The sequence below is a fragment of the Ostrinia nubilalis genome, chromosome Z (genome assembly GCF_963855985.1).
Source record: "Ostrinia nubilalis chromosome Z, ilOstNubi1.1, whole genome shotgun sequence".
Classification (NCBI taxonomy): Eukaryota; Metazoa; Arthropoda; class Insecta; order Lepidoptera; family Crambidae; genus Ostrinia; species Ostrinia nubilalis.
Window position 1 is genome coordinate 12,717,437 of NC_087119.1, and position 26,501 is coordinate 12,743,937.

A 26,501-nucleotide genomic window follows, 5' to 3' on the forward strand; every position below is an offset into this window, starting at 1 on the left:
TAATAGAACCTAGAAAACATCAAAGATAAATTTTGTCTTGAATTAGTGGGTAATAATTTCCCATTGTTGGTGCCAGGTTTGAAAAAAAAGGCAAACAATATCTGTATACAAATTCTGTGTGTCCGTTCATTGAACAATATTTATGTACAAACAGCAAACCTTCTAACGCCCGATTCCCATATTTCATCTTCAATCCCAAGATTTTATCAATCTTCAGACCTTAATCTACTGTACTTTGGTCTAGAAATTTATCAAATAATAAAAAAACACAAATTAAGATACAGATTTTTCTCACAACTAACATTTTATTATTACCTGTTGCCGTTTTCTGGGAATTTTATGTATTTTATTAGTATCGCTTGTTATTTAGCATGATTACTGTTTTTATTTTATTAGGATATACTACCCGTTCGCGCTAAGTTTGCCGGTCCGTGGAATGCGCGTCCCCTCCCCCAACCGCAATTAAACTTAATTAGTTAGTGATAAACGCAATTAATGTGTCTTATTTTACGCAAATACACAATTTTTATCAACAATAATAAATAAAAAATATTTTAACTGTTGTAGACGCTTCCCTTCGAGTGACGTCATATCGCCAGCGGCAAACTTAAAGCGAACGGAGTAATTAATTATAGCTTATAATAAAAAAAAAAATCTCAAATAATTTTTGTAATTTTTTCCTTCGATAAAAATTGGGTTTAGTTTCACCCATTTTCATATATTTGTGCACTTTATCAAATACTCACACTGTATTATAAAAGGACATTATTTCCCACCGTCAAACCCTTCTTTCCCGCCATTTCTTCACGTTTTTTTATATCAAATTTGAAATCTACGCACAAAATTTGCCTTTATGAACCGATCTCGGTTTGTATTTATCTCTCAACAAAAAAAAAACCATTTATGGGTTAATAGTAGAGATGGGTTATACTAGGTAAATTTGATACTAGGTGCACCTATTCCTAGTATTTATTAATACTCGATCCAAAGACCTATTCCACCTAGTACGTAGTAATTTAGCATACTTGACGCGACTAGTGCGGACTAATCCACGTAATATGACTTTAAAATACAATTTTCTTTGAAAAGATACAACCGTAGTATGAATAATGCAATTTGAAATTGAATTGAATCCCTTCATACTTCAACAGGCTTAGGACTGTCAACTAAAAGTTGGCGTATTTAAAAGATATCAATTTCATAAAAATATTTACATATTTTTTTTATTTACATGAATATGGTTTGACTACGTTTGTGTGCGTATGCTTCGTCGCGCTCAAATTTGTTTGGTCAGACAGAGACGGAGTGAATCTCTACGTTCGCACTTATGCTTAGCGAGAAATACTAGGTGCGCGTAATACACGACTACGGTTACGCAATAATAACCTCTATTACTTTGAAGGTAGGGTCGAAAATCGTGTAATTTATAAAATATTAGGTGGATCAAGTATTTAAAAAATTGGAATAGGTGCCGCCTAGTACTGTAAAATACCTAGTGTGTGGATCTGTTCTAGTAAATACGTCTCATCTCTAGTTAATAGACACATACATGAGTGTTGTTCTCAGGCTTAAGTTTAGAGACTTTACATTATTTAATGTAAAGATGTCGGAGCTATAAAAATTCAAGTGATTGCTATAAAAATTTCATCGTCCTTCTTTAAAAATAGATAATATTTTTCAACACCAAATACCTTTTGATTCAGCTCTGTGTGTGGCGTTTATAATTTCCATTTTGATTATTTTATTAATCGAACACAAAAATCGATTTGAAGGGTCGGATAAGATGGCACTTCCCTACTTTGGTGATCTTAAAAAAAAACATGCAAGCATTGCATGCGTGACGTGAGTTACAGACGGTAGAGACGTGAACGATCGAATGACAGTTTTAAGATTTTAAAATATGTATTAATATTGTTATAGCAGAGAAAATATTTTTACATTTTTTATTCATATTTAAAACGAATTATTACAATAGTAACAAAGTTTATATTAAGTGATTAGTAAATTCGGGGACTCGTATCAGTGACAGTCACGTTTGTTTATTGGTTAACATCCGCCATTTTGTACTGTCGTTTGTTTAGTGACTGGATCCCTTTCCTAGTGATGCTATATAATTCTCCTGGAATTAATATATATTGTGACTCTACCAGTGGTGTACAATGTTTTTGCTAGAAACGTTGTTTTCAAAGGGAATACATTAAAACGTGTGACTTGTCAAATTGACGTCGGTATATCATCTACCTGTGCCGGATGTGTCCTACAATCGGTTAGGCCGATTTTACGTGCCACCTTGAGTGGTGTACGTGTCCCGATACCTATGCTGCCTAGAATATGAGCGGCAACGGGAATCAGGTGCCGTTGGCGCCTAGTCAACGCGGACCCGGACCGTATCCTTTACAGTTTTGTGTTTACTGTAGTTTTATCATTATATTTACGTAATATTATGCCACTTCAGCATCTGGTTGTGCCGCATTTGCGAATAGAATTTGTTGACATTGTTTTTAAATGTTTTTACTTTATTGTAGTTAAAGAGTAGGTAGTGTTTGGTTTTCCACTAGCTAAGCTTTAAAACTTCTAAAGTTTTTAAAACTTATTCAAGTGTATCATTTATTTTAGCTTCAATCATGAAGAATGTGTCCAGTTGTGATTATCTATTATTTTATGTTTGTGGAAATATTTGTGCTTGCCACTGACTGAATAATGCGACTTACTTTCTTTTATATGTTTGTATTGCAGTAAACTCTATAATTATCTTATAATTAATAATTTCCTTTTTCAGCAATCCTCATAATAGGTAACAGCATTGTGTTACTTTTTTATAATAAATTAGTTTTATTATTAATTATATTTAGTTTAGCCATGATAATCTTTAACAATAGTTGAATAAACTAAATGGTAGAATATAATAGAACATATATAGGGAATCATTAAAAAGCTTTATAAATGAAGGATATTAAAACATGAATATTCTTCATCATCTGTCCACTTTCTTAAAATTTTATTGCTGATGTTTTATGATTTATTGAAATTTCACTTCATTTTAAAAATCTTTAAGACTACCTTATTGGTTTAGTTGTCTTCGCTTGTCTCTTTTGAAAATTATTTAAATATGTGATAACGTACGAATATGAAAATGAGTCAAATGGCAATTTGGATAATAACACTTTTTTCCATGACATATCTAATTTAACCTCGTAAGACCGAAGAGTAAGTTTTGTCGACTTCTAAGTATCGCCGAATGTGCTTTCAGAAGAACGAATAATTTGAAGTAGTAAAAGCCGAGCACTTCGAGTAAAAAAATTTCTATGTTAGAGATTTTCTTTTGCATTCATATTTTCAGGGGCCCTATATAACAGTGCATAGAGCTTATTTTAGGTGAAAAATAATAAAAAAATGTTTTCTCTTAAAAGAACATTCGGTATTACAGACTTTAAAAAGGAAAAGTAAATAAATTGTATTTTATACTTTAAAGTAAAACATAAATGTAACCTTCTTAATAAATTAATACTACATAAAGATACAATAATGATATTAATAAACGTAACTGAAAAGGTACAACGGTTTTTATTTTATTTAATATTTCATAATTAGTACTTTTAAAAGTACTATCGGTTTTATAACATACACTAATGATAGGTTAGAATGTATAAGAAGTAAAGTGAAAATTCATGTTAATTATAATATTTACTAAACTAAAAATCAGAACGTTCTCATGGTAAATTTTCTCAATCATATCATAATTTTAAAAGTCCAATACTCAATTCCATCTCAATAGAAAAAATATACAAAAATAAAACTTTCACCATCAAGACCGAATGTTCCTTGCAAAGAACTATTATTTTCAAACGAAAAAAAATCTTACAAAACTACTTCAAATTGGGAAAAATAATTTTTTTGCTTGTTTAGCAGTATTTTAACTTAAATTATACTGATCATTTTTGCAATTAAACTACGTTAACGCGAAGAAAAAAAATTAATCGCACATCACGTCTTCTCGGACGAACCACCTTGTCAAAGGAAAATGATAATTTGACAGTGACGTTTTGTTTTTTTTATATTAATAAGTTTGGATACCTGATTTTGAATACTTTAAGCCATAGACTATCACTCTTTTTTTTCGATTGGCGCGAATTTTTGAACTTAAATTTATCGCTAAAGTTTTAGTTCCTCTGAAGGCACATCCGGCGATACTTCGAAATCACCTCCGAAAATGTCTCGGCGTTACTGACTACAAAGTTTTAGTTCCTTCTGATACACATCCGGGCTTACGAGGTTAAATACTGTGAAGCGAGGTCACTGACTAATCAACATTGTTTTTAAATTCAATATCCGATTAAGACTTGTTGGTTAATTCTGAAAATTGTATTAAAATACTCCCTCAGTCCAGTATTATGTACTCGAATTTATAGGGAATTCTAATTTAATTAGTTGTTCTTTAATTATTATAGGACAAAAAAGAATATACCTATAAAAGGGAAATTGTTAATAAAGTCGGAAATAATGAAAGGTACTTTTCTTTGGAATCTGGGCGTAAAACCAACAGAAATGTAACTACTAGGTATTATTTGTTAGGACTTGGTATCTGAAATATATTTTCATATAAAAAAATTCCAAAAACTCCTGGGTTTGCTTGGATAATGTATAACAGTAGTAGGTGCTATGTGCAAACAAAAAAATATTATTAATTAATACACCTACATTGATACATTAAGTTATTTATCAATTATTATGTTCAATAGATAAGGATAGTGGGGCCAACAAATGGTATAATATACCTACTACATAATATTGTGCTTAGGACCAAACCTATGTACCATTTAGAGAAATAACATAAACAGCCATGTTTCTACCAGTTAAGCTGTATCGATTAACAATTTGATTAATCGATTTTATTTATTACCATTGTCATTATCATTTTGACTGTTACTTTTATTCCTTATTTTCAGCAATATAATCGATTATTGCAATCGAATAGTCGATTATGATTTATTCAGTACATACCTACTTAATTGATAGAATCAATAATAAGATATGATACAATATTATCAATATGATCGATACAAGCAATTTAATTGACCTAATACTATTTTTATTGCCCTAATGTGATGTTAAATACTGTGGAAAGTTTTCATATTCAATGAGCTCTATCTCCATATCCCAGTGTATTTCATGATTGTTGTCATACCATGAAATGAAGTACATACTAAAGCCCGGTCCGTGAGCACGTAGAATTTTGTCCAATGACCCCAAGCTATCCGTAATTATATTGCAGTCGCGACTGTGCGACGGGCGGGCGCCCGCAGTGAGTGTGCGAGCTTGACCGCAAGTATATTACGCGCGAGCGATAAGGATGGGTAGCTTAGGGTCATTGGACAAAATTCTACGTGCTCACGGACCGGGCTTTAGTATGTACTTCATTTCATGGTATGACAACAATCATGAAAGTCAAGTATATTACGCGCGAGCGATAAGGATGGGTAGCTTAGGGTCATTGGACAAAATTCTACGTGCTCACGTTTGTTGGTTTAACGCCCAATATGACCATAATTCTTTAAAAATCAATTATGTACAGTCAGCGTCAAATATTTCTTGACCCCTATAACATAGCCAAAACATTGACAACGCAACCTTATTCCTATTGTAACAAAGACATGTTGCAAACTTATTGGCTACTTTGAGTGTCACAAACTATTTGACGCTGACTGTACAGAATGTTACTGGTCCAAATACATAGTATTTTATGTCAGTGTTTCGCAAAATTTTTGTGTTTGAGGTACATCTAGGAAAACGAAATTTTTTTGGGTGTACTTATTTTTCCGAGGCTCACTATCGAATGACCACGATACACCAATTTGCACTGTGCAGTGGTACACCCTTTGCGGAACACTGTTTTATGTGTTGCTTTCTTTTGCAATAGAATGTGTACGCAAGTTTTGCTTGTAGACATTAAATTATTTATAAATATGGTATTACGCTTATCAAAATATAATTTTGCCAGTACTTTTTTACATTTATAAAATATAATTATGTCATTTTCAACTGCACCATGACAAATCTTTTGATTATTTAATTTCATTTGACATTCATGTAATTTGAGATTTAAAAAATCTAATCTAATCTTTAAAAAAATTCCCTCTTAAAAATGATACAAATTCAGTTCAGAAAAGATATTTGCAAATTTCTAATAAAATCACTAATAAATAATTTTATTCTATGGCAAATTTTATTTCATAGTGCTGGGCGCTGGCCATGCCAGGTAATTCGCTAGCAATGTAGACACAAATTCTTGTAATGGAAGTTCATTCATAATTTCTTGATTTTGGCATGCCTTAATATTAGTAGAGCAAAGCGACTGTTTGTTCATCACATTTGCGAGATTATTATTTAATTTATAATTTTTGTTTTGTCACTTTGCTCTACTACCTATGTGTTATTTTGTAAATGCATGTTTAGATAATGTTTTGTCAGTGATCAAGACAGTCCAAAGGTTATTGAAACCGGTTAATTATCCATACTTTACAAACACCGATCAGCCATACTGTGATAGGAAAATTTACGAGTAAATCCATTAGCGTTATCAAAAAATGCAAGAAAAATTGGAATGTTGAATTTAATTCATGTTAGCATCTCTTAGTTTGTAAAAGACCTTTTGAAAAGTTCAATCATTGTTTGGTAGTCTACTAAAGGCTTGCATTCTTCCTTTATTTTGGTGTTAATATGCTCAGATAGTAAAACAACAGTTTATTTTTAAATGGACGGTACCAGTGCTGCCACTAGTAAGTAAAAAATGTATAAATTATGAATCTAGGTTTAAACAAAGGTTAATTTTTAAAATATTTTACACTAATCTATATTCTACAATAAGTTATGTACGTAGGTACCTACGGAATTTATCGAAAACCAATATTTCTGAGCACAACACAACAAGAAAACTGAGAAACAAAGTAGAATGTGTTAGTGATTGCATGCAGCTAAAAGCAGCTCGTAAAAAAGCTTATAAATCTCACTATATTTTTATGATTTGATAAAATTATGTGTCCAAAAAAAATCATGAAATATTTCTGAACAAGAACTATTCAGCTACATTCCACCATCTCGAAGAAAAAACGATATGCTTTACGACAGGGATGGAGTCATAAAGGAACTTTTTAAGGTAACACATTCTGTCTTTGTAATTTATTTTATGTGCTTTTACCTTAGCAAATGTACCTCCTTTCATGACTTTAGTGATGCAAGCAAGTAGTGTCTTATCTGGTGCAAATTTGTCATAATGAAGTCCCATCCGCTATAATGCGCACGGCCAATCGCCTGGAGAAATTTTTTTTTTGCCTAGCCGTAGACTACAGACTGTGTCGGCCGATAGTTGAGTCGGGCTGTTAATCAGTATGCACTTGGACATGGACATGTATGAAAATGCGCACATTGGTACCTATTTGCCGATTTTTCATACAATTAAAATCGGGCCCAATTATCGGCCAACTAAAAGTCGGTGGTCTGCGCCTAGCTAGGCTAACAGTACTCCTGGCTAATTAAAAAAAAAGTTGTTCTAAACGTGCATTTATGGATAGTATAAAGATTATATTTTAAGATTATGGAAGTATTCTTACTAAAATATAATTAAACTGATTTAAAAAGTCCATAAGAATTAATGTTTATCGTTTGATCGTAAAAAACCTAAGAATTTTGGTTGTTTATGCTGAGCCTGACTCCTAAAGACCACAATTTCCCCTTCTATCTATCAGTTTTTTGTTGCAGTATTGATACTACACTACAAATGAATCTGTTAATCTTTTAATCTCTGATTATCAGAAAATTTCCACCAGATGGGGCTTTGTACCAGGGTCATTCCATGACAAATGTTACCGAAGGTGAAAAACTAAATATGTTCTTTTCGCATTAAATCTGATGAATTTTGAAAGTAAACATTCCAAATTATAATGTGCAACAAAAAAAAACTGAAAGAAACAAGTAATTTTTAAGTTATTAGTCTTCAAAGTCTACACTTAAGTCAATTGTCTGAATGATCATTTTCTCTCTAATTTATTGGTAATACGATTTTAAAAAAACTATCATTCTGTGAAACGTTTTGCCACTATATGATTCGAGGGTATTTATCATAGTATTGGTAGATAGCGTCATAGTCCCAAAAAAATTGATAATCATCAAGTTTTAAGTGTGTTTTCTTATTACTTCGGCGATGTAACACCCGAAACAGAAAAACAGGTATTTGTTTTATTATTGTACCTTACACATGGATTAGAGTAACAATATTTGGTAAAAGTAAGGTCATGGTAGTAATGATTTCAAATACTAACTAATATCTGAGTATGATACTAATTTAGTATGTTTCTTTCTTGATTAAAAACTGTAACACCCGAAACGTTTCGGGTATTACATTTTTATTTCTATGTCGAATGTGTGTATATTGCTTGGAGAAGTGAAAAAGTATTACTGTGAGGCTCCTTTGACCTCCCACTAGCGCTGGCATCGGAAAAGGAGTCATATTTCTCAATTTAAGACTTTTTTGAAATGTCGACTTAACACTAAAATTAAGGTACTGCTAAAAAGTGTCGATGTTTGACATTTCCAATAAATATCGTAATTTGAAATTAAAGTAATGCTATTTCAAGCCAAAAACAATAGAAAAAGCTATATTCTGAGGAAAAATTAAACTTGAACTTTGTATATTTAAAAAAAAAAGCTAGTTCGTAATTTCAAACCAGAATTCGCTCTATTTGTGTTTATTTGTTGTACTCCTTATTTTGAAGTACCTAGAAACTAATAAAACACCGATTTTATCGATAAAACGCGTTGAATTTTCGTACTCGTAACACCCGAAACAGAACCATTGTAACACCCGAAACAAAGAAAATATTTATAAAAAAATAGTAAAACGTTTTATTTAACAGTGATTGTATGTTACATGGTTTGTAAATTTCATACTTTAGAAGGTCCTGTAAGTTTTAGGTATGATTCCTTAAGAAAATTCGCTAAATTTCAAGTAAATGCAGCAACAGTCAGAACATAGAGGCAAAATCTCGTAACGCCCGAAACGCACACTTTTCGACTCATATTTTCGTTATCCTACATTCTAAGCTGTACAAACTTTATTATTTAAATAAAACAACTAAAAACGGACAGATTAAGGCACTAACATTATTAAAATACTATTTTAAAATACATGAAATTGTTGAATATGTGTGTACGAACGTAACACCCGAAACGATGGAATGACCCACCATTTAAACTCTTGAAGTAGGGTTTTGCTAAGGCAATTTGCGCGTATATTTGAAAACTTTTCGCTATTATCAGTTTGCATAATATTATTGTTTAAATCATAATTTATTGTATAATTCAACACTTGCTCTACTGCCGTTTGACATGGACATACGAAATAGTCACTTTGCGGTCCCTAATTCTACTTTTTCACCACGAGCACAAACGTTGGATCACTTCTAATAAAGGATTTATAAGTAACCTACACACATTAATATTTCAAAAAGATGTCAGAAAAAGCTATCTGGGAAATGGCAGAGAATGCCTACTAGTATTAAGTCCGCCATTTGTAAAATTTTACATGCAATAAAATTTTGTAAATTAGCCATTTACTGCTGCAGCTAGTGGCGATCTTACTTGTTTGTTGGCGTAGGGTTTTCTAGGTTGAGGAAAAAAAAGGCGATACTTACGATTACGAGTGTAATTTCTGAGTAGGTAACTGGCAATGTATATTTACCCTCTTCGTGCTAAGACACGATAATGATCAAGGAATTTGGAGATGGCCCTAGTGGAGAGAAAGTATTGCAAAAAAAGCATAACTTATTCAAGTTACCTATTTCAAATTATTAATTGCTTACTTTACGGTTACGGTTTTGGTTGTAACGAAGAGGACAGGTAAGTTGGAACTTTGGTAGTCAAATGCCTTCGTCGATAATTAGTGCTTTTCTTAACGATGAAGAATACGATTTCGTTTCAGCTGTACTACCTCAAGATATAATGCTGATTCTAATGTGGCTGAAAAGAGAAATATAAGATAAATCTAGTAAGTACCTACCTACCCTATGTATTATTTTCCAAAGATGTTGCAGTCAACACTCATAATCGGTCAAAACCACTTTAGACTGAAAAAAATCAGTAAGTGATATTGACCAAGGGCAGAGACATCTTTTATCGGTAGAAGATTTTTGACATTGATGAAAAAGAAAGAATATCAAACTGAAATTGTTCTTCTCCAGCTCCAAGTTTTCTGAGGATTGAAGAATTTTTAGTCAGAGAAAACTGTTGTCTTGTTCACTACATTGTCAATATTCATTTTCTTTATTTTATTATTGTTTGAATATACATATTTTTATTGATTTTATTTATTTGTATTTTATTGCAGTTATTTCTGTTTCGTTGCGATCGGCTGAATTGAGAATCTGGTTAGCTGCATTAATGATGATTTAGTTTCGTTCATGCTAGCCCGGGTAGCACGATAATTAGCAGTATGGTCAAAAAAGTGAAGATTTTAATTTAGATATTTGTCTTTTCTAAAAAACAAAAATGTCTTCAAGATACTGCTCTAAAATCCTTTACGGACTACGGCAATGTAATCTGAGTCGAGATGAGCTTGCACTATCAGCTGTTTTACTGCAGTAGTAGTTACGAAGAAATTATAAATAGTGTGTGACTCACATAACAGATATTATTCAATTGCAGAAATATTTTTATAATTATAAATAAATAACGACACCGGTAAATGTGTGTCAAAGTTGCACCTCTTGTTTTATAGACCAATAATTTGGTTATTTGCCACCACTGCCCAATCATTTCTAAATTACAACTTTTTTTAAAAGGCACTTCATTCTGGTCTTAAAAACTTAAGGCCGGGTAGCAGAGAAAATGGCGAAAATGAGGGTTTCATTTTTCATTTTTGAGGCACTAAACAGTAAAATTAAAGGCTAAGATTTTTATTGGGCATAGTTGAGGATATTTTCTAGGGCTATTAACGGATGGAAACACGATTTGCTGAAGTTGACTCGATAGAATAAATTCCCAAAGTTACCTCTATTCGTTTTCTATTTATGGTTTTATTTTTAAAATAAGCGATTTGAGATTCTAAATCTTTTACTAAACTAAAGTTTAGAAATAACTTGAGGGCTTTTAACGGATGAAATTTTTATATTGCGTCTTATTTAGTTACTATGTTAAAAAATGTGGAAAAAATCGTCCATGACGGCTTGGACAATCTCAATCAGTCGCGCGGTGGCGCTTACGGAGGACGGACGCGTGTCAGTTTTTTGGCCGTGACAGTTCGCGATTTGTCAATATTTTTGACAATGATGACTTTGATGAGTCACAGTATAATAATATCAGTGTTACTGGAGAAAGCTTAAATTTTTGATAATTAAAAATTATCAATTTTGTCTACCTATTGAAATTTAAATCGTTCGCATCCTTTTAAACGAAGACTCTATTCATGATACATAGTACATTTTTTTTTTTTTTTTTTTAAATCTTTGGACAATTTCACACAGCGCCAGCTAGCCCCAAAGTAAGCAACTTAATGCTTGTGTTATGGGTGCTAGCTTAACGGATATACTACTTATATACTTTTTTTTTAAATACATACATATTATACATATTATAGTAACACCCAGACCCGTCACAGAAATTAAAATTCATCATTTCAATTTCTGCCCGGCCGGGAATCGAACCCGGGACCTCTCGGCATAGTAGTCCGCTCTGAACCACTACACCAAACGGCCGACAAAAAACATTCCTCAAATATGAGACAAAACCAATGAGTTAAAATTACATTTTAATAGTACCTACATACAATCGTATTACACTCTTTAGAAGAGCACACTGACACAAATAAATAATAAAAAATACTGTCTAAGGTCTGTAGCTAAAGGTCTAAGCTGTAAGATAGAAGAATCTTCTAGCCAAAAATATGGCAGATGCAGCAGATGTCAACGGATTTAAAACTGGAGTTCATATGACTCCTTGTAGACTTGAGTCTCTAGAGCGTCCCTTCCTCCACCATGCGTAAGAATGTTTCAAAAATACTGTCTAAGGTCTGTAGCTAAAGGTCTAAGCTGCAAGATAGAAGAATCTTCTAGCCAAAAAGATGGCAGATGCAGCAGATGTCAACGGATTTAAAACTGGAGTTCATGTGACTCCTTGTAGACTTGAGTGTCTAGAGCGTCCCTTCCTCCACCATGCGTAAGAATTTTCACAAAAATACTGTCTAAGGTCTGTAGCTAAAGGTCTAAGCTGCAAGATAGAAGAATCTTCTAGCCAAAAAGATGGCAGATGCAGCAGATGTCAACGGATTTAAAACTGGGAGTTCATGTGATTTCTTCTAGACTTGAGTCTCTAGAGCATCCCTTCCTACACCATGCGTAAAAGTTTTCCAAAAATACTGTCTGAGGTCTGTAATAAAATAAAAGTCTAAACTGCAAGATAGAAGAATCTTTTAGCCAAAAACATGGCAGATGCAGCATATATCAACGGATTTAAGACTGGACTGGCACCACCTTGCAATGTCATCCTCTCATTGTTATCTGTAATGTAAATTATTTTTAAAATGTATTCAAAAAATAAAATGTTCGTTTTATTATTTCAATAATCTGACCTCTCAACTCAACTACACTACACAAACACCTTTGTTCGCAACTGTACTGACGAAACCTCGATATTATACCGTTCATTTAAGATGGCAAGCCTTATGTATGGAACGGTCGCTTTTTTGTAACCTTTATAATTTGGTCGGCTTATAGAAGAATTCCTGATATTTTTTTGCAGTTCGATAACTTTCTTATAAGTCGTAATATAAATCTGAAATTAACAGGATAGCTTATTCAAGGAACATTTTAATTTGTCCATTGTATGCCATGTTCCCTTGTTATAAGGGAATCGCGTATTCGGCCACGAAAGTAAGACTGTTAAAATAAATTAGATTCCTTAAATCTCTCTTTTGCGCAAAGCCACATCATTTATATTTACTGTGGTTATAAAGGTGTACCAAGGGTACATGCTACACCTTTTTATTCGATTCTAAGAGTACTGGTTTACTCACAAATCCGTTTTATCTGATTTTCGAAATCTTTTAATTACACTGGTGTTTATCATTCAAATCAATGACTAATGTTTGAACTAATTTGGACATTCAAGGTCTATCATTGGTTTTTTTTTTTCAAACTTCTGCGTTGAGCCATTTACGAGATCTGGGACATCACAAAACATTACCCCAGCAAAATTCTAAATAACTTGAGAACCGGAACACGAACAAATTTTGCTATTCGTGGACAAATTACTACGCAACAAGAGCTATCTATCCATGTATTTGGTTCCGGGATAGAACGACTTTAAAAAAAAATTTGCCAGGGTAATGTTTGAAACGTTACCCCAGCAAAATCTGTTTTTTCCTAATAACTTTAAAACTATAATTTGAACGAATTTTGCTATTAGTGGACAAATTTCTGCTCACGATGGACTAATTATCTGCTATACTCTCGACTCTCTAAAGCACAACATTTATAAAAAAATTGCTGCGGTAATGCACTCCAGGTAACCGTGTGTGATGTTTATTGCTCATAGTGATTTTCGATACAGAGCCCCGTACATACGTTATACATAAATTATGGAAAGAAAACACCCAGACCAATGCAAACAAATATGTATGCAATTTTAGTATGATATTTTTATTTATTAATAAACAAAAAGACTAAACAAAATTGATGCGTGTACTGATTAATGTAATTAACCACATGCAAAGCTTTGTGAATTGCAACAACTATAATTTACTAGCTTTCCGCCCGCGGCTTCGCCCGCGTGGAATTTTGTCTGTCACAGAAAAACTTTATCGCGCGCGTCCCTGTTTCAAAAACCGGGATAAAAACTATCCTATGTTCTTTCCCGGGACTCAAACTATCTCTATGCCAAATTTCATCAAAATCGGTTGCGAGGTTTAAGCGGGAAAGCGTAACAGACAGACAGACAGACAGACAGACAGAGTTACTTTCGCATTTATAATATTAGTTGGGATTATCCAAGCTCTAAATAATCGCTACTACGAGTAACTGATCATAAAATGTTTTTCCAATTGCTCAAGCTCCCGAGGATCTACCGATAGGTCGGGTGACGTAATCTTGAAATTCTTTTAGCCGGCGCGGAACTTCCGGAAGGTCGGGTGACGCCACGCCTCTTTGAACCGTGTTTACTTTGGCAGTTATATTCTATATTTATTCGATTCTAAAATATATTCCCAAAAATTTTGAAATTTGTTTTAATTTGTATCACTTGGATATGATTTGTATTAGAAAGTGCTGTGAGTGTGACGCTTGAACGGAAGGAAGTCAACCTAACCTAACCAACTGCGTATTTCTAAACTGCGTATTTCTATACTGTGTAGCCGCGAGAGCTCTTTGGCGCGCTGTCTTCGGCGAAGTATTGCGCGCGCAGATTTTGACAGCGCGAAATACCTACTTTAGCAGAAATACCAAGCCTTAATTAATTTTAAATTACCTGTAAATTAAAATTTTTGGTTGCATTGTACATAACTATTTAATTATTGAAAAGAAAATAGTTTATTTGAGTTGACAAAATAGTGACGTCACTGGCCTGTATTGCCGATTTGCCATACAAAACCCATAACGAGACTCCCATACGTCTATGGGAGTCTCGTTTTGACATTACTAGTACACTTGAGCGCATACGGTCTTAGCGCCAAAACACAAACATGTGCCAATTTAAGGAGAAATGTCAAATGATGACACAGGTTCAACCACATTCCGACGCGCGCTCTATCCACCTACTTAGTCTGCATTGCACTGTGGTACCAACGACGTATTTTTTTTATTACCAGCAATTTGTAGATGTTCGGGAACAATCTAAATGTTATATTTGTCCATCTGCGACCAAATTCACGATCTCCGTAAACTTAGCGTGCGCGCGCGCATAGATAATAATATACTTCTACATACCTATATTTTAGCTAGTTGTACGGCTAGGAAAGTTAGTGCACCACACAAGCAACCAGATTGTCAGTATACCAACATCACCAAATTGCTAAAATATTACATAATATGTAATATCATATGGAATTCGTTCGACTTTCGATCTTAAAAACTTCTCGTTACAGTTCGCGACAAAACAATTTAACTTTTTTAACATATGACTTTTGAGACCACATCCATTCGTCCATCCATTTCTAATGCATAACCCCGGTACAAATTTTGTAAATTAGTCTTCCTGCTGGGCCCGCATGCTCAGTTAGTTGTATTGAAACTATATTGTATTACTATAGAATCAGAGTTTTTTTTAAAGTACCTACCTGTCATTTAAATTATTGTGTTTGACGTGAAATGAGCGTATCACAAAACGAAGACAGTCAAATTTTATCAATTTGATTTGAGTACAAAATGCTTCATTCCCGTCTGACCCGACTTACTCGATGCGTCTAATTACGAGAAGGTATAATGCCTGGATTAAGGTCGATTCACAGATATCAGTGAAGCCACATTCCGACTATAAAGTTAATATACCTAGCGGAATAGAGAAACAAAGAAGAACTGAGCGAGCGAGATGTCACTAGCAGCAAGTGTTGTTGATAAAAAGATATGCGTGATGCCGTCGCCGTCACGTCAAACAGAACCGTTTTTGCAAATAATTGACAGTGCATTAGCACTCATTGGCACACTGATAATATGAGCTCTGCGATTGTCCAACCAAATTAATAATCCAGTATTGATTGTAGCGCCCGCGCCCACCGGACAATTTCATAGCTGGGACGGTTCAGTGTATACTGGTACAGTGCGAAATATTCTTTCATACATTCTCTATGAACGTGTCCACTGACACACTGAGAGCACTGTGTGGCGTCACTGACACTGACAAGTGGGGGTGCATTCAAAGATTGTACTGTGTCAGAATTGTGACTTCACTGAATGTGTGAATCGAGCTTTACAGTAAGTTGATTTCCCAATTTTTGCAGCGCCACCAAACTATGTAAATATTAAAAAAATAAAAAACCGGCCAAGTGCGTGTCGGACTCACGCACAAAGGGTTCCGTACCATTGATTTACGATTTTTTTTTAATTTAAGTTATTTGTATGAAAGATTACGCGGTAATAAGCGGTTTACGATTTACGAGGTATTAAAAAAAAACTACTTACTATATCTCGTTCAAAACAATTTTCGTTGGTAGTTTTTATAGTAATGTACATCATATTTTATGTTTTTTTTAGATTTTTCGTTTTCTTATTTTAGAAGTTAGAGGGAGGACCAACTTTTTTCCACTTTGGAAGCGTCTGTCACGCAAACTATTCGGTTTAGAAAAAAAGTATTTTAGAAACCTCGATATCATTTTTGAAGACCTATCCATAGATACCCCACACGTATGTGTTTGTGGAAAAAAATTTTTTTTAGTTTCAGTTCTAAGTATGGGGAGCCCCCAATATTTATTATTATTTTTGCATCAAAATCTTAAATGTGGTTCACAGAATACATCTACTTACCAAGTTTCAACAGTATAGCTCTTATAGTTTCGGAAAAAAATGGCTGTGACATACGGACGGACAGACGGACGGACGGACGGACAGACAGACAGACATGACGAATCTATAAGGGTTCCGTTTTTTGCCATTTGGCTACGGAACCCTAAAAATAGCGTGGCGCGCGAAATAGTGGCAACTGCGCTCCTTGCCGTGTGGGTGGGCTAGCGGGGATGCGCGGGGGTGAGCATCTCGGCCAGTCAATAGAAAAGGGTTTGAGAGACCATTTCGCCGTGCGAGGACACCAAGAGCAATGACTTTCCACTTTACACGATGCGTTTTCAAGACATCACATGAATGGATTCCGCTTTCATATTTTTATTAGCTGACCCCCGACTAGATACGTAAGATTTTTTGTTTATATTTTAACTGCTCTGCGCATCTAGAAGCTCGCTGCCATCTAAGATCCGGACTCCACCAAACGGAGACGAGAGCGAAGATCGTGTTTCTACACATCCAGTGTCCACTCAGTTTAGGTGTATACCGCTGAGCGAAGATGTATCATATTGGCCCGATGGAAGAAAATATTGGGTGAATCCGTTCTTTTTAACAATGAACCAAGACGACGCGACGTCGGCGCCGTATCAAGGAAGCGGCGCTGTGCCGCGTAGATTGGTCCAAGCCCTGACATTGAGCTGGGTACAGTGCGAAGATGTGCCTCGCATGCGATGTTTGCAGACAGGTAAGTCTGCAGGAAGCTGGACCTTATTGTTAAGTGCAGAATATGACAAATTCTCCTTCTGGTGTATTTAGGAAAGAAAAGGCTCTGTTGCTGCAACTCAAATCCTGAATGACCTTGTAAACCGATTAAGGCTAACCTTAATGAACCTTGTGGCCAAATGGCCAACCCATTTGGGATCAAATAAATACGGATCTAATATTATGTATACTTTCTTAATGATTCTTATTTGTTAATGATCATTATACAAACGGTATGAAATAAATGGGGTGGTGGCAGCACTGTGGCCGTAATGCTTATACCGTGCCGTAAGATAACGAACACTGCCCTAGCTCCGACGAGTAAACAATCGATGTGATAAGTGTTACAATTGTTGTTGTTAGATAGGTGCATTATGTAGAAATATATTGTAATTGATGAATTAAGTTTCTCGGGTTGTCATTTTCTTAATCAATTATCCTTGTTTTAAAAGTTTGTTGTAAAGCGATATTACCTGTAATTTTTTGCATATTGATCTATGTTCTCTTATATATTTTTTTAAGAGATAGGTAGCTTAACGAAAATTGAGGCAAGCACGTACTCACACTAATATTTGAATACAAATATTATAACAAATTACACATTCAAGTTCAAATAATGAATGGACTCGCTACTTCGCTCTTGTTATTATTATTCTTTTTATTGGCTTCAATGGTGCGTATTTGAAGCACACTCGCTCTTGTCTGCAAGCGTGACAGAACACTTGTCAGTCCGACTACACAAGACGTCAGCGCAAACAGCGTATACAACAGATACATCTTTGCCTGTGTTGATGGCCTCAACTCTCGTTGCGCGACCTATACGAGTTTTTTCACTCATAATAATAAAAATAGCAAAAACAGGTATAAAAAATAGAGTCTCAGCTATTTATAAATATGAATATTTCGAGAGCATCACTCATGTAAATATGGAAATAAAAGTTATCATCTGCATACATTATTTAGTTCATAAGGCGCAACTTTCTTATACTTTCTTATAAACAATGGCTTCTATTTTTTTAATCACTGAGTCTTTTTTCTTATAAAATGTAGAAAACGGCGAAGGCACGAAGGTATAAATTTAACCTTGCAGACCGTCTGCTCCGAATTACTAACTCAGATTTTTGTCTGTCTTGAAAATATAATCTAAAATCAATGTGCCGACTACCCACGTGCCTGCGCGTAGAGATAAATTTTCAGCCGTGTAACCTACTTGTTGACGTCATTCATTACTGGTGGTTACAGTTTTACTGTGCTTGATTTTAAATAATTTTATTTAAGTAGTTGTAATTAGTGCGATTTTACTTCAGCAATTTAATCTGTTATGCAGGCATGGCAGATGTCTTATATCAACTACTTATTAATAACTTACGTCATAAAAGTTTTAAATGGTAACTATCATCACTGATCTTTCAGATTTATTAAGCGTGTAGTCCTCGTGCTATTTTCTAGTGAAAGAAAATCACGCAATCGGTAAGTCGCGCGGTGGCCTAGGGATAACCTGTCACCCTGTTAGTCTGTTTCATACAACGCCGCCACAAGGTCGCATCGATGCTACATTTATCGATTCCTAATCCCATACGGTCATAGACAGTCGAGTTTTTTTCACTTCTAGCAACCCTCGCCTACCCTCCGCAGATAGAACTTAGCCCCCTTGTCATTTGCAGCGACGTTACGTAGGCACGCGGTCAGGGTTACAATTTTACAGTCAAAATCGTCGCTGTAGTTATTCATTGCTGCGTACCCGTGCCACTTCTCTCGCGGGATTACTTACCGCGCGGCGATGTATTTTGCTTAGGACAGCTCAGTCGCTACTGTTAGAAATGAATCCGGCGTCATGGGTAACTAGGGGGCTTCGGGAACGCCCCAAAATCGAGGCACAGACTGTGTAAAGTACTTTTGTCTCTCTCTTTCATTCTATCCCTTCGTACGTACTTGAAAAGAAATGTTAGTCGGGACGGCCGTATTACGGACGGTTTTCCAGAAATTATTGCAATAATAATTACTAAATTACAGTACCAGTATATGAAATCTCGAAAAGTTTATAAGGATTTGTTGGTATACGTTCGCGTTGAAGTCTGTAGTGTCGCGGCTGTATTTATTTCAGTGCGAGCAAAGAACGATGTAGCGCGCCGTTTCCTTATCGATTTTCTGTATGCTGCATTAAATTACTATTTAAATTGTGAATGCGGACTGCAAATATTTTAGCAACATGCGCTACGTGAAAATGTTTCGTAATCAAACGTCTTACAGTGTGTAAAACCTTGGTGCTCGGAAAAACTAAATTATTTTTCAACGTTACCTGAGATTAATGTTAGTCGCAGTCGGTCAAAATACATACACGTGATTAAACATTTCAAAGAGTTGTGTATTAGGCGATGGTACGTTAATTAAAAGACACCTTAAATGCCGATGATCGTGTCACCACTTTTTTGGGAATGGTTCAACATTTGGCTCGTTCAATTTCTAAAAGATTTGTATCATGAAATTAAAATGGTGGCCCTAAGAGGAACAAATAATTCAATAAATTCTTTATCGCACCCGTGTGTCAACCATGGCAATCAGTCACAACAGAGTGCAATTGATGTGGCGCAAAGTTTACAAACATCATTGAATATGTCCCAGTCGGCAGTAGCGCAGCATATGAATGCGAATCAAATCAATTTGCAGCCCCTTAACAATATCTCGCTGCAGTTTGTACCGCAGCAAAGCAATCCCAGCTCCCTCAAACATGAGCAGTCGTCCACTCGCTACTCCAACTCCAACTGTATGCTGCCGTCGCACCATTATAGGCTGTTAACTCAAGCCAGTAAGTGCCAGCCTCTATACTACTATGTTGTTGTTACCTTATTTAATTGTATCATTGCTTCACGTCATCTTTTATGTTCAGTTGTTATGATTTCTTTCCAAGTAGTACCTTACCCACGTCCTGTTATTAGAAAATATTGTACCTATGTATAATAAAATCATTTTCATATTTATGTCTACTCTTTTGTTTCACATACTGTAGTGGTTATACTTATTTTATTCCTAATGTCGAACATCCAGATGCTGATTTTGTTTTGTTTTTATATTTATTAGTATGTATGTTTATGTGCCTTTTTTCCTTAGCCTTTTGTGACAGTTATCCACGGGCGTCAACACCACACAGTGAGTTTGAGTTTGCAGTGCCCGGTGGCCGCGGTGGCGTAGTGTCGGTGGGTTAGTGTGTTGGGTGGTGTTTGACTGGTTGTGTGGTTGCAGGACCGGTGGATTGCTACCACCCATCAGGGGCGTCAGGGGCTGCCTACATGGCGACCGCGGCCGGCGGGGCGCAGGCGTCGGGCCAGGCGTCGCTCCGCGTGCAGCCCACGCCGCAGCCATCGGCACCGCCGGCACCTCAGCAGGACATGAAAACAACGATGGTAAGTAACATACAACTTTTACCCTCATATTTATATCTAAACTACAACACTTCTGTAACTCTTTTCCTTCTTGATCACAGCGAAATCTACTTTGACCGTATCACTGAATCTCTTAAGCTAAAACTATTGTTTTAATAAAAATCTTCAGGCGAATTACATAATGTGACTGAATGTCTGATAGGTGTATTCCTGAGATGAAAACTGATTCTCATAAATAGCGTCGAAATTAACCATGTAATTGAACTCTGAAGTTATCGTCTTTTTTTGCTATGAATTTGTACCACATCAAAGGTGGCACCTAATTACCGGTTGCATCGAAATATATGTATAGATGATGGGTTTAGACATACCCGTAATGCTTACATAATCATATGGAAATAAATCGATAAATACTAGTAACAGTTTTCCCACCTCTCGTTCCCACCACTACAACTCCTGTGTAGCCAGGATTTACAGCTTGACCGTCATAAAAACCCAACTAATGAAGGTCAAGTTTGTCCCGGGGGAAAGTTAAACTGTCATTGGACCCGCAACGAAATTAATCAGAATTCTTCAGTTGCATAATCCATGGCTTTCCAACGATTCCAGGCCGGCCATAGCTACGTGGCGCAGCAGAACCAGACGCCGCAAGCGAGGCCGCAGCAGCAGTACCAGAACTTCCAGTACAGAGCGACGCAGCACGGAGCAAGACCTAACACACATCCCAGGTAATGTCATGTTCTTGTCCCTATAATTGACCTAGGTCTCTGGCTGGAGATACGCCATTTTACCCCTTCTACTTGTTTCGAACTTCTGCCTGCGACCTAAGGGCTTTTTCCCAAGGGCACATCCCCGTTTTTTGCTGGTACTGTTTTTTTGCAGGATTTGTATACGTGTTTTAATACTAAATATTCACACGAACTGTGACCACGATCGCTCTGCCAAGAGCGAACCGACTATGAAGAAAAAATCACACAAACATCCCGTTTGCAGTACCGATCCGTTCGAATTTGCTATTCAGTTTTGTCTTTACCAGTAAAAACAGGATACAGTTAAATACAAGTGTTGCTTAATAGAAGTGTTTCCACTATCAGTTCATGCATACTTTTTTTATAAACACCCCTACCGCAGAAAACCATACCTTCATACTGCTGGAATACTGCCGTGTGAACACACAAGTTCAGTCCAGTAATGCAGTCCCGCAAAACTGAACTGCCGTGGGAAGGATCCTAAGTTGTAATCCTACCTGGATGGCGTACAAAACTAAAGTTCCTCTTGAATGGTCACTATGTACACTTTCCCAGGGTTCTAAAGTCCATTAATACCTGGGTGAATTAATTCGTAGGTGTACAAAGGCCACCACTTTAGCCGAATTAATTCACCTGGGTGAAATGAGGACACTAAAAATCCACTTTCTTCTTCCAGTAAAAAAAGTGGAATAATCCGTGACAAATCTGAATGTAAAGTTTATTTAATTTTGATCTGCAGGCAACAACAGCCGTACATCCCAGGCACTGCCGCGACTGCCACTGGTCCTGTCATGTACCACCCTATCGTTTTCCAACCGACTCACATGGGTATGCAAACGTACCAGCAGCCTAGGTCCAGTACACCAGGGTAAGTATCTTTATCATGAAAAACATTCTGTGATACATGAGCTCACTGCGAGATTTTTTATACAGGGTGATTTTGTAATCAGTGTCCAAATTTTTAGGTCCACTTAGAATCAGTAACTTAATCGATTTACGTAAAGAAAACAATATGTTTTATTTTCATATTTAATTAGTTTTATCCGCGCAGCACGTTGTTTCAAAATGGGCACACGTGGATAATTTGCTTCGTTCGTAGAAAAATACGTACACACAGTTAACTGCAAAGCTTAATAGAACCGGCACCCGCGAATTGAGATTCTCTTATTCAGAAAATAATTACGATAAAGTTGTATTATTAAATTGTTCTATAGGGCTTAAAAAAAATGGATACTGATTGCAAAGTCACCCTGTATGTTTGATAAATCAACCCACTAGTGATATACATTAGAAATAGGGTTTCTGATTTCTCGACTTATTTTTTTTCTCGAGTTTCGGGAATTCTCGAGGCCAAAGTCTCGAGTTTTCTCGGGTCTCGAGTCTTTTAATTAAAACTGTTGAAATCGATTGAAATTTAATAAAAACACGGGTTTTTATTAATGTTATAATGTGTCTGGGTTATAATCAATAATACTGTAAAGTTTCAACAAAATCCGTTCAGTAGTTTTTGCGTGAAAGAGTAACAAACATCCAGACATTCACACAAACTTTCGCATTTATAATATTAGTAGGATAATTATAAGTTAGTAATTAACTAAAGGAACAAAAGTCATAAAGTCGCGTGTACTTTAAGGATAAATAACCATACATATCTGGAGCTCCAATTGAATCACTTGTTTTCCAAAGAACACAAGTCCAAATTAATAGAAAAATTACGATAATAAACCAAAATTTACAAACAAAAAAAAACTTTTAAATAAATTTTTAAACTTAAAGATAACGACTTGAATAAACGTATTTACGAGTACCTAAACTAACAGATAGTTAACAAAAAAGTTTTCAGTCTTTAAATCAGTCAGTTATACAAACATAATAAAATATAGCATACTCGTAAGTGAACATTATTAGTTTCGGTTAAAATCATTACTTGCAAATCAAATTAGTTAATAAAAGGAAAGACTAGGCCAGTCTAAACGCAACGTTAACCTATTAAATAGTTAAAAACTTACTTTTGTCTAAGAAAATAGGCTTTCAAGAATATTAAAGCTTCAAAATCGAAACTCGAGAATTCTCGAGCTCCGGTAATTTTTTTCTCGTCTCGAATGAAGCCAAATTTCTCGAGTTTTCTCGAGTTCGAGAAAGCTCGAGCAGAAACCCTAATTAGAAATTACAAATTACATGAAGAGGAACAAACTGTTCGCGTATTTCAATAATAATAATACTTTAATATCGTATTTTTCGAATGGATTGTTGATGTTGTACTTTTCGCGTTTGCGAGTAACTATTGTTTTGCTAAGCGTGACAATTTATTGTCCGTATACATAAATATGTGTAAAACTCTTTATTGTACACTATCCAAACTTAAAATTATAATTTATTATAATAGTGAAGTAAAAGATAAACTTGCTATTTAAAGAATGCAAATCCAGTAAATGTTAAAGCTTCTTTCCATGGTGTGAAAATTTGAGGTCCTAAGACTTTATTTTTTCTTTCATTTGACGACTGATATTTACGTGGTACGAGACGAATCGCTGCACCATTTCCAGTATTATAAAAGTACAACATACATTAATTTATTTGCTACAGAATTAAGCTTGTTGAGGCGTCACAGTAACCAAATGATTCAGCTTTCAACCATGAATCTGGTCAAAGACATTACACAATGCAACCAAACAGCAAAATTTCCATAAGTCTACTAAAATTAAACTGATCGACATTGAATCGTTCTTTATTACCACGCACCGTAGACTTTACTTCTCTTCGTCTTCTTTGCGAAGAATATTGCCATTCGAGCTTATATTCTGTCGTATTTTATCTGAATTATTTGTCGTTGGTGTATCTTTTTCAATTAATAAATAAATAAGAGTTACCAGCATTAAAAACCCCTGTATGTCTACTATGAATGTAAACTATGATGACCTGATTCCTATAATTTCAAGCCCATGCACATATTCTTAATAGACTTTTATTTTACTCAAGTCCAAATAGGCTTTATACATCGCCTAAAGTATTGAATATGTGACTTTTATTATAAGTCGCCTCTATTTGGTAATAATCTTTTATGTTATCATCCCATTATCTGTATGATTACCGTCCTTCGTTCTTACGGCTTGTTCTTGGTTACTTCACTTTCTTATCTTTTGGTTGTTAGCTCTCCAGTTAAATTGATTAGCCCATAATATTTTCTTTGCGTGAAGAGCGAGTGGCTAAATATTATTATGATTTATGTCCGTATTGCTAAAAATAATATAAATAATCTCTTTTTTTCCTATAATGAGAAAGATTATTTATCACAGATATCCTTGGTTAGGTTTGTCCGTATTTAAATTCAAAAGCGACAAGCTAAGGTCGCAAAGCTAGCGGAAAATTACGCTGAAAATTATAATTCAGGCATTACTAAAGGCGATTCTGTAAAGTCTAGGTAGACAGACAATATACAGAATGCATTTTAATACCTTTTACCTTCACTGGAATCATTAACACCGCAAATGAATTTGATTCTCACATTTTGTTTATGTAGGATTGCTCAAGGACCATTTGATTAATTCTAAAAGAATATTGTGTGTTTTTGATACACAATAGATTCTATAAAACAGAATAACCGAAAGGTTATATTCTTAGTATATTTTAAAATGGCATGTATTTAAATGATCTTTTTAAATTAGCAAAAACGGCAAATAAAAAAATCTAAATGGTCATCTATTTTAATGATTGATCCTCTTTCTTTGAGACATAAAATAAATGAAATCGATCGATATTTTAACCTCTTTTGAACTACGCAAAAAAAATTTGAGATGTAAAAATTATATCTGATCGTTACTTGTTGGTCCTCAAAAAGAAAAGAAATGAGCACCAAATATTCAATATTGTGATACTTTTTTAAATAATTCGATTTGTATAAATTATTTTTTGTCTATATCAAATAATCTTCAAAATAATTATGTTATGGTACTTATTTTTATTAAGTTGTAGTCAAAGGATGGAAACTATTTAAAGGCACTTGATGTTCAAAGATTTTTTTTTATTAAAAAAGCATACTTAACACGTTCACACTGCGTTATCGGGTCGAATTGACCTTAGGTGCTGGATGCGTTGGTGCGGGATGGATATATTCAGTCTTTTCAGTAGAACGAAAGATAAATATTCTTTTGCAATTGTTTCGTCAAACACAGTAAATATTTGGAAAAAAAAAACTTATCAGTACCTCTAGTAGGAAAAACTTTCGAGTTCGTTTCGTTGCGTATTCAAAGTGTCATCGAAAAATTTTGTATGAAAAATTAAACAGCGCCCCCTAGGGCGGCTATAATATAGGGGGCGCTGTTTAATTTTTCATACAAAATTTTTCGATGACACTTTGAATACGCAACGAAACGAACTCGAAAGTTTTTCCTACTAGAGGTACAGGTCCTTACGACCCGATGTCGCACTAAAAGTAAACAAATATCGTTTAGTGCTTTTATCGTGTCTCATCGACCCGTTGACAGATTACTTTATGGTCACTGATCACGGTCGAGATCGGTATACTAAGAGAAAATCAACCTTGCGATTTGAAAAAAATAAAGAGGTAAAAATTATGATGTCGGGTTCAGGGATGTCAGAAGTAAGAAATTATTTTACATAGCGCCTCTAGTCCCAAACTAAGTAAAGCTTGTAATTTAAACAAACATGGCAATGTACCATTCTGCTTGCTTATTGGCCGCTAAGTCAACTCAATAACCAATGATGGACGATTGTCACTCAACCACAAAGTACCGCGTAAATTAAAAGATATTTTTTAATTAAAAATATTAACCAATAATATTTTTTGTTAGATCAAATATATTTTAAAGTTAAGTTATACATAGATCGAAATGTATTTATTAGGTGATCGATATTAAAAGGCAAACTTGATATAAAAATCATCAATTAACAAAATTAAAGATCAATAACTAAAAAAGAGGATCAAATATTATTTTTGTTTACCAAATATTAAAAGAGTATGTTAAACATAAATATTATGTTACCTTTAATGAAGATCATTTATAATTTATCCGTAGATCAACTAATATAGACCCAATAATTAATATAAAGATAAAATATAATAAAAAACATCATTTATTTTTAAAAGTGCACATACAAAAAAGATCAATTAGTTTTTA

General features: G+C 34.7%; 1 protein-coding gene across 2 annotated transcripts in view; it reads left to right on the top strand.

The window, feature by feature from the left end:
• The first annotated feature begins 1,838 nt into the window (after positions 1-1,838).
• Positions 1,839-26,501, top strand: part of LOC135087204 (eukaryotic translation initiation factor 4 gamma 3-like) — a 50,940-nt gene continuing 26,277 nt past the window's right edge. For both annotated transcript variants that reach the window (XM_063982044.1, XM_063982045.1), the window contains exons 1-5: positions 1,839-2,387; positions 20,356-20,381; positions 20,475-20,635; positions 21,224-21,342; positions 22,103-22,231. In XM_063982044.1, the coding sequence (XP_063838114.1) occupies positions 2,332-2,387; positions 20,356-20,381; positions 20,475-20,635; positions 21,224-21,342; positions 22,103-22,231 (491 nt within the window). In that variant the 5' untranslated portion in view covers positions 1,839-2,331. The remainder of the gene's footprint in view (positions 2,388-20,355; positions 20,382-20,474; positions 20,636-21,223; positions 21,343-22,102; positions 22,232-26,501) is intronic.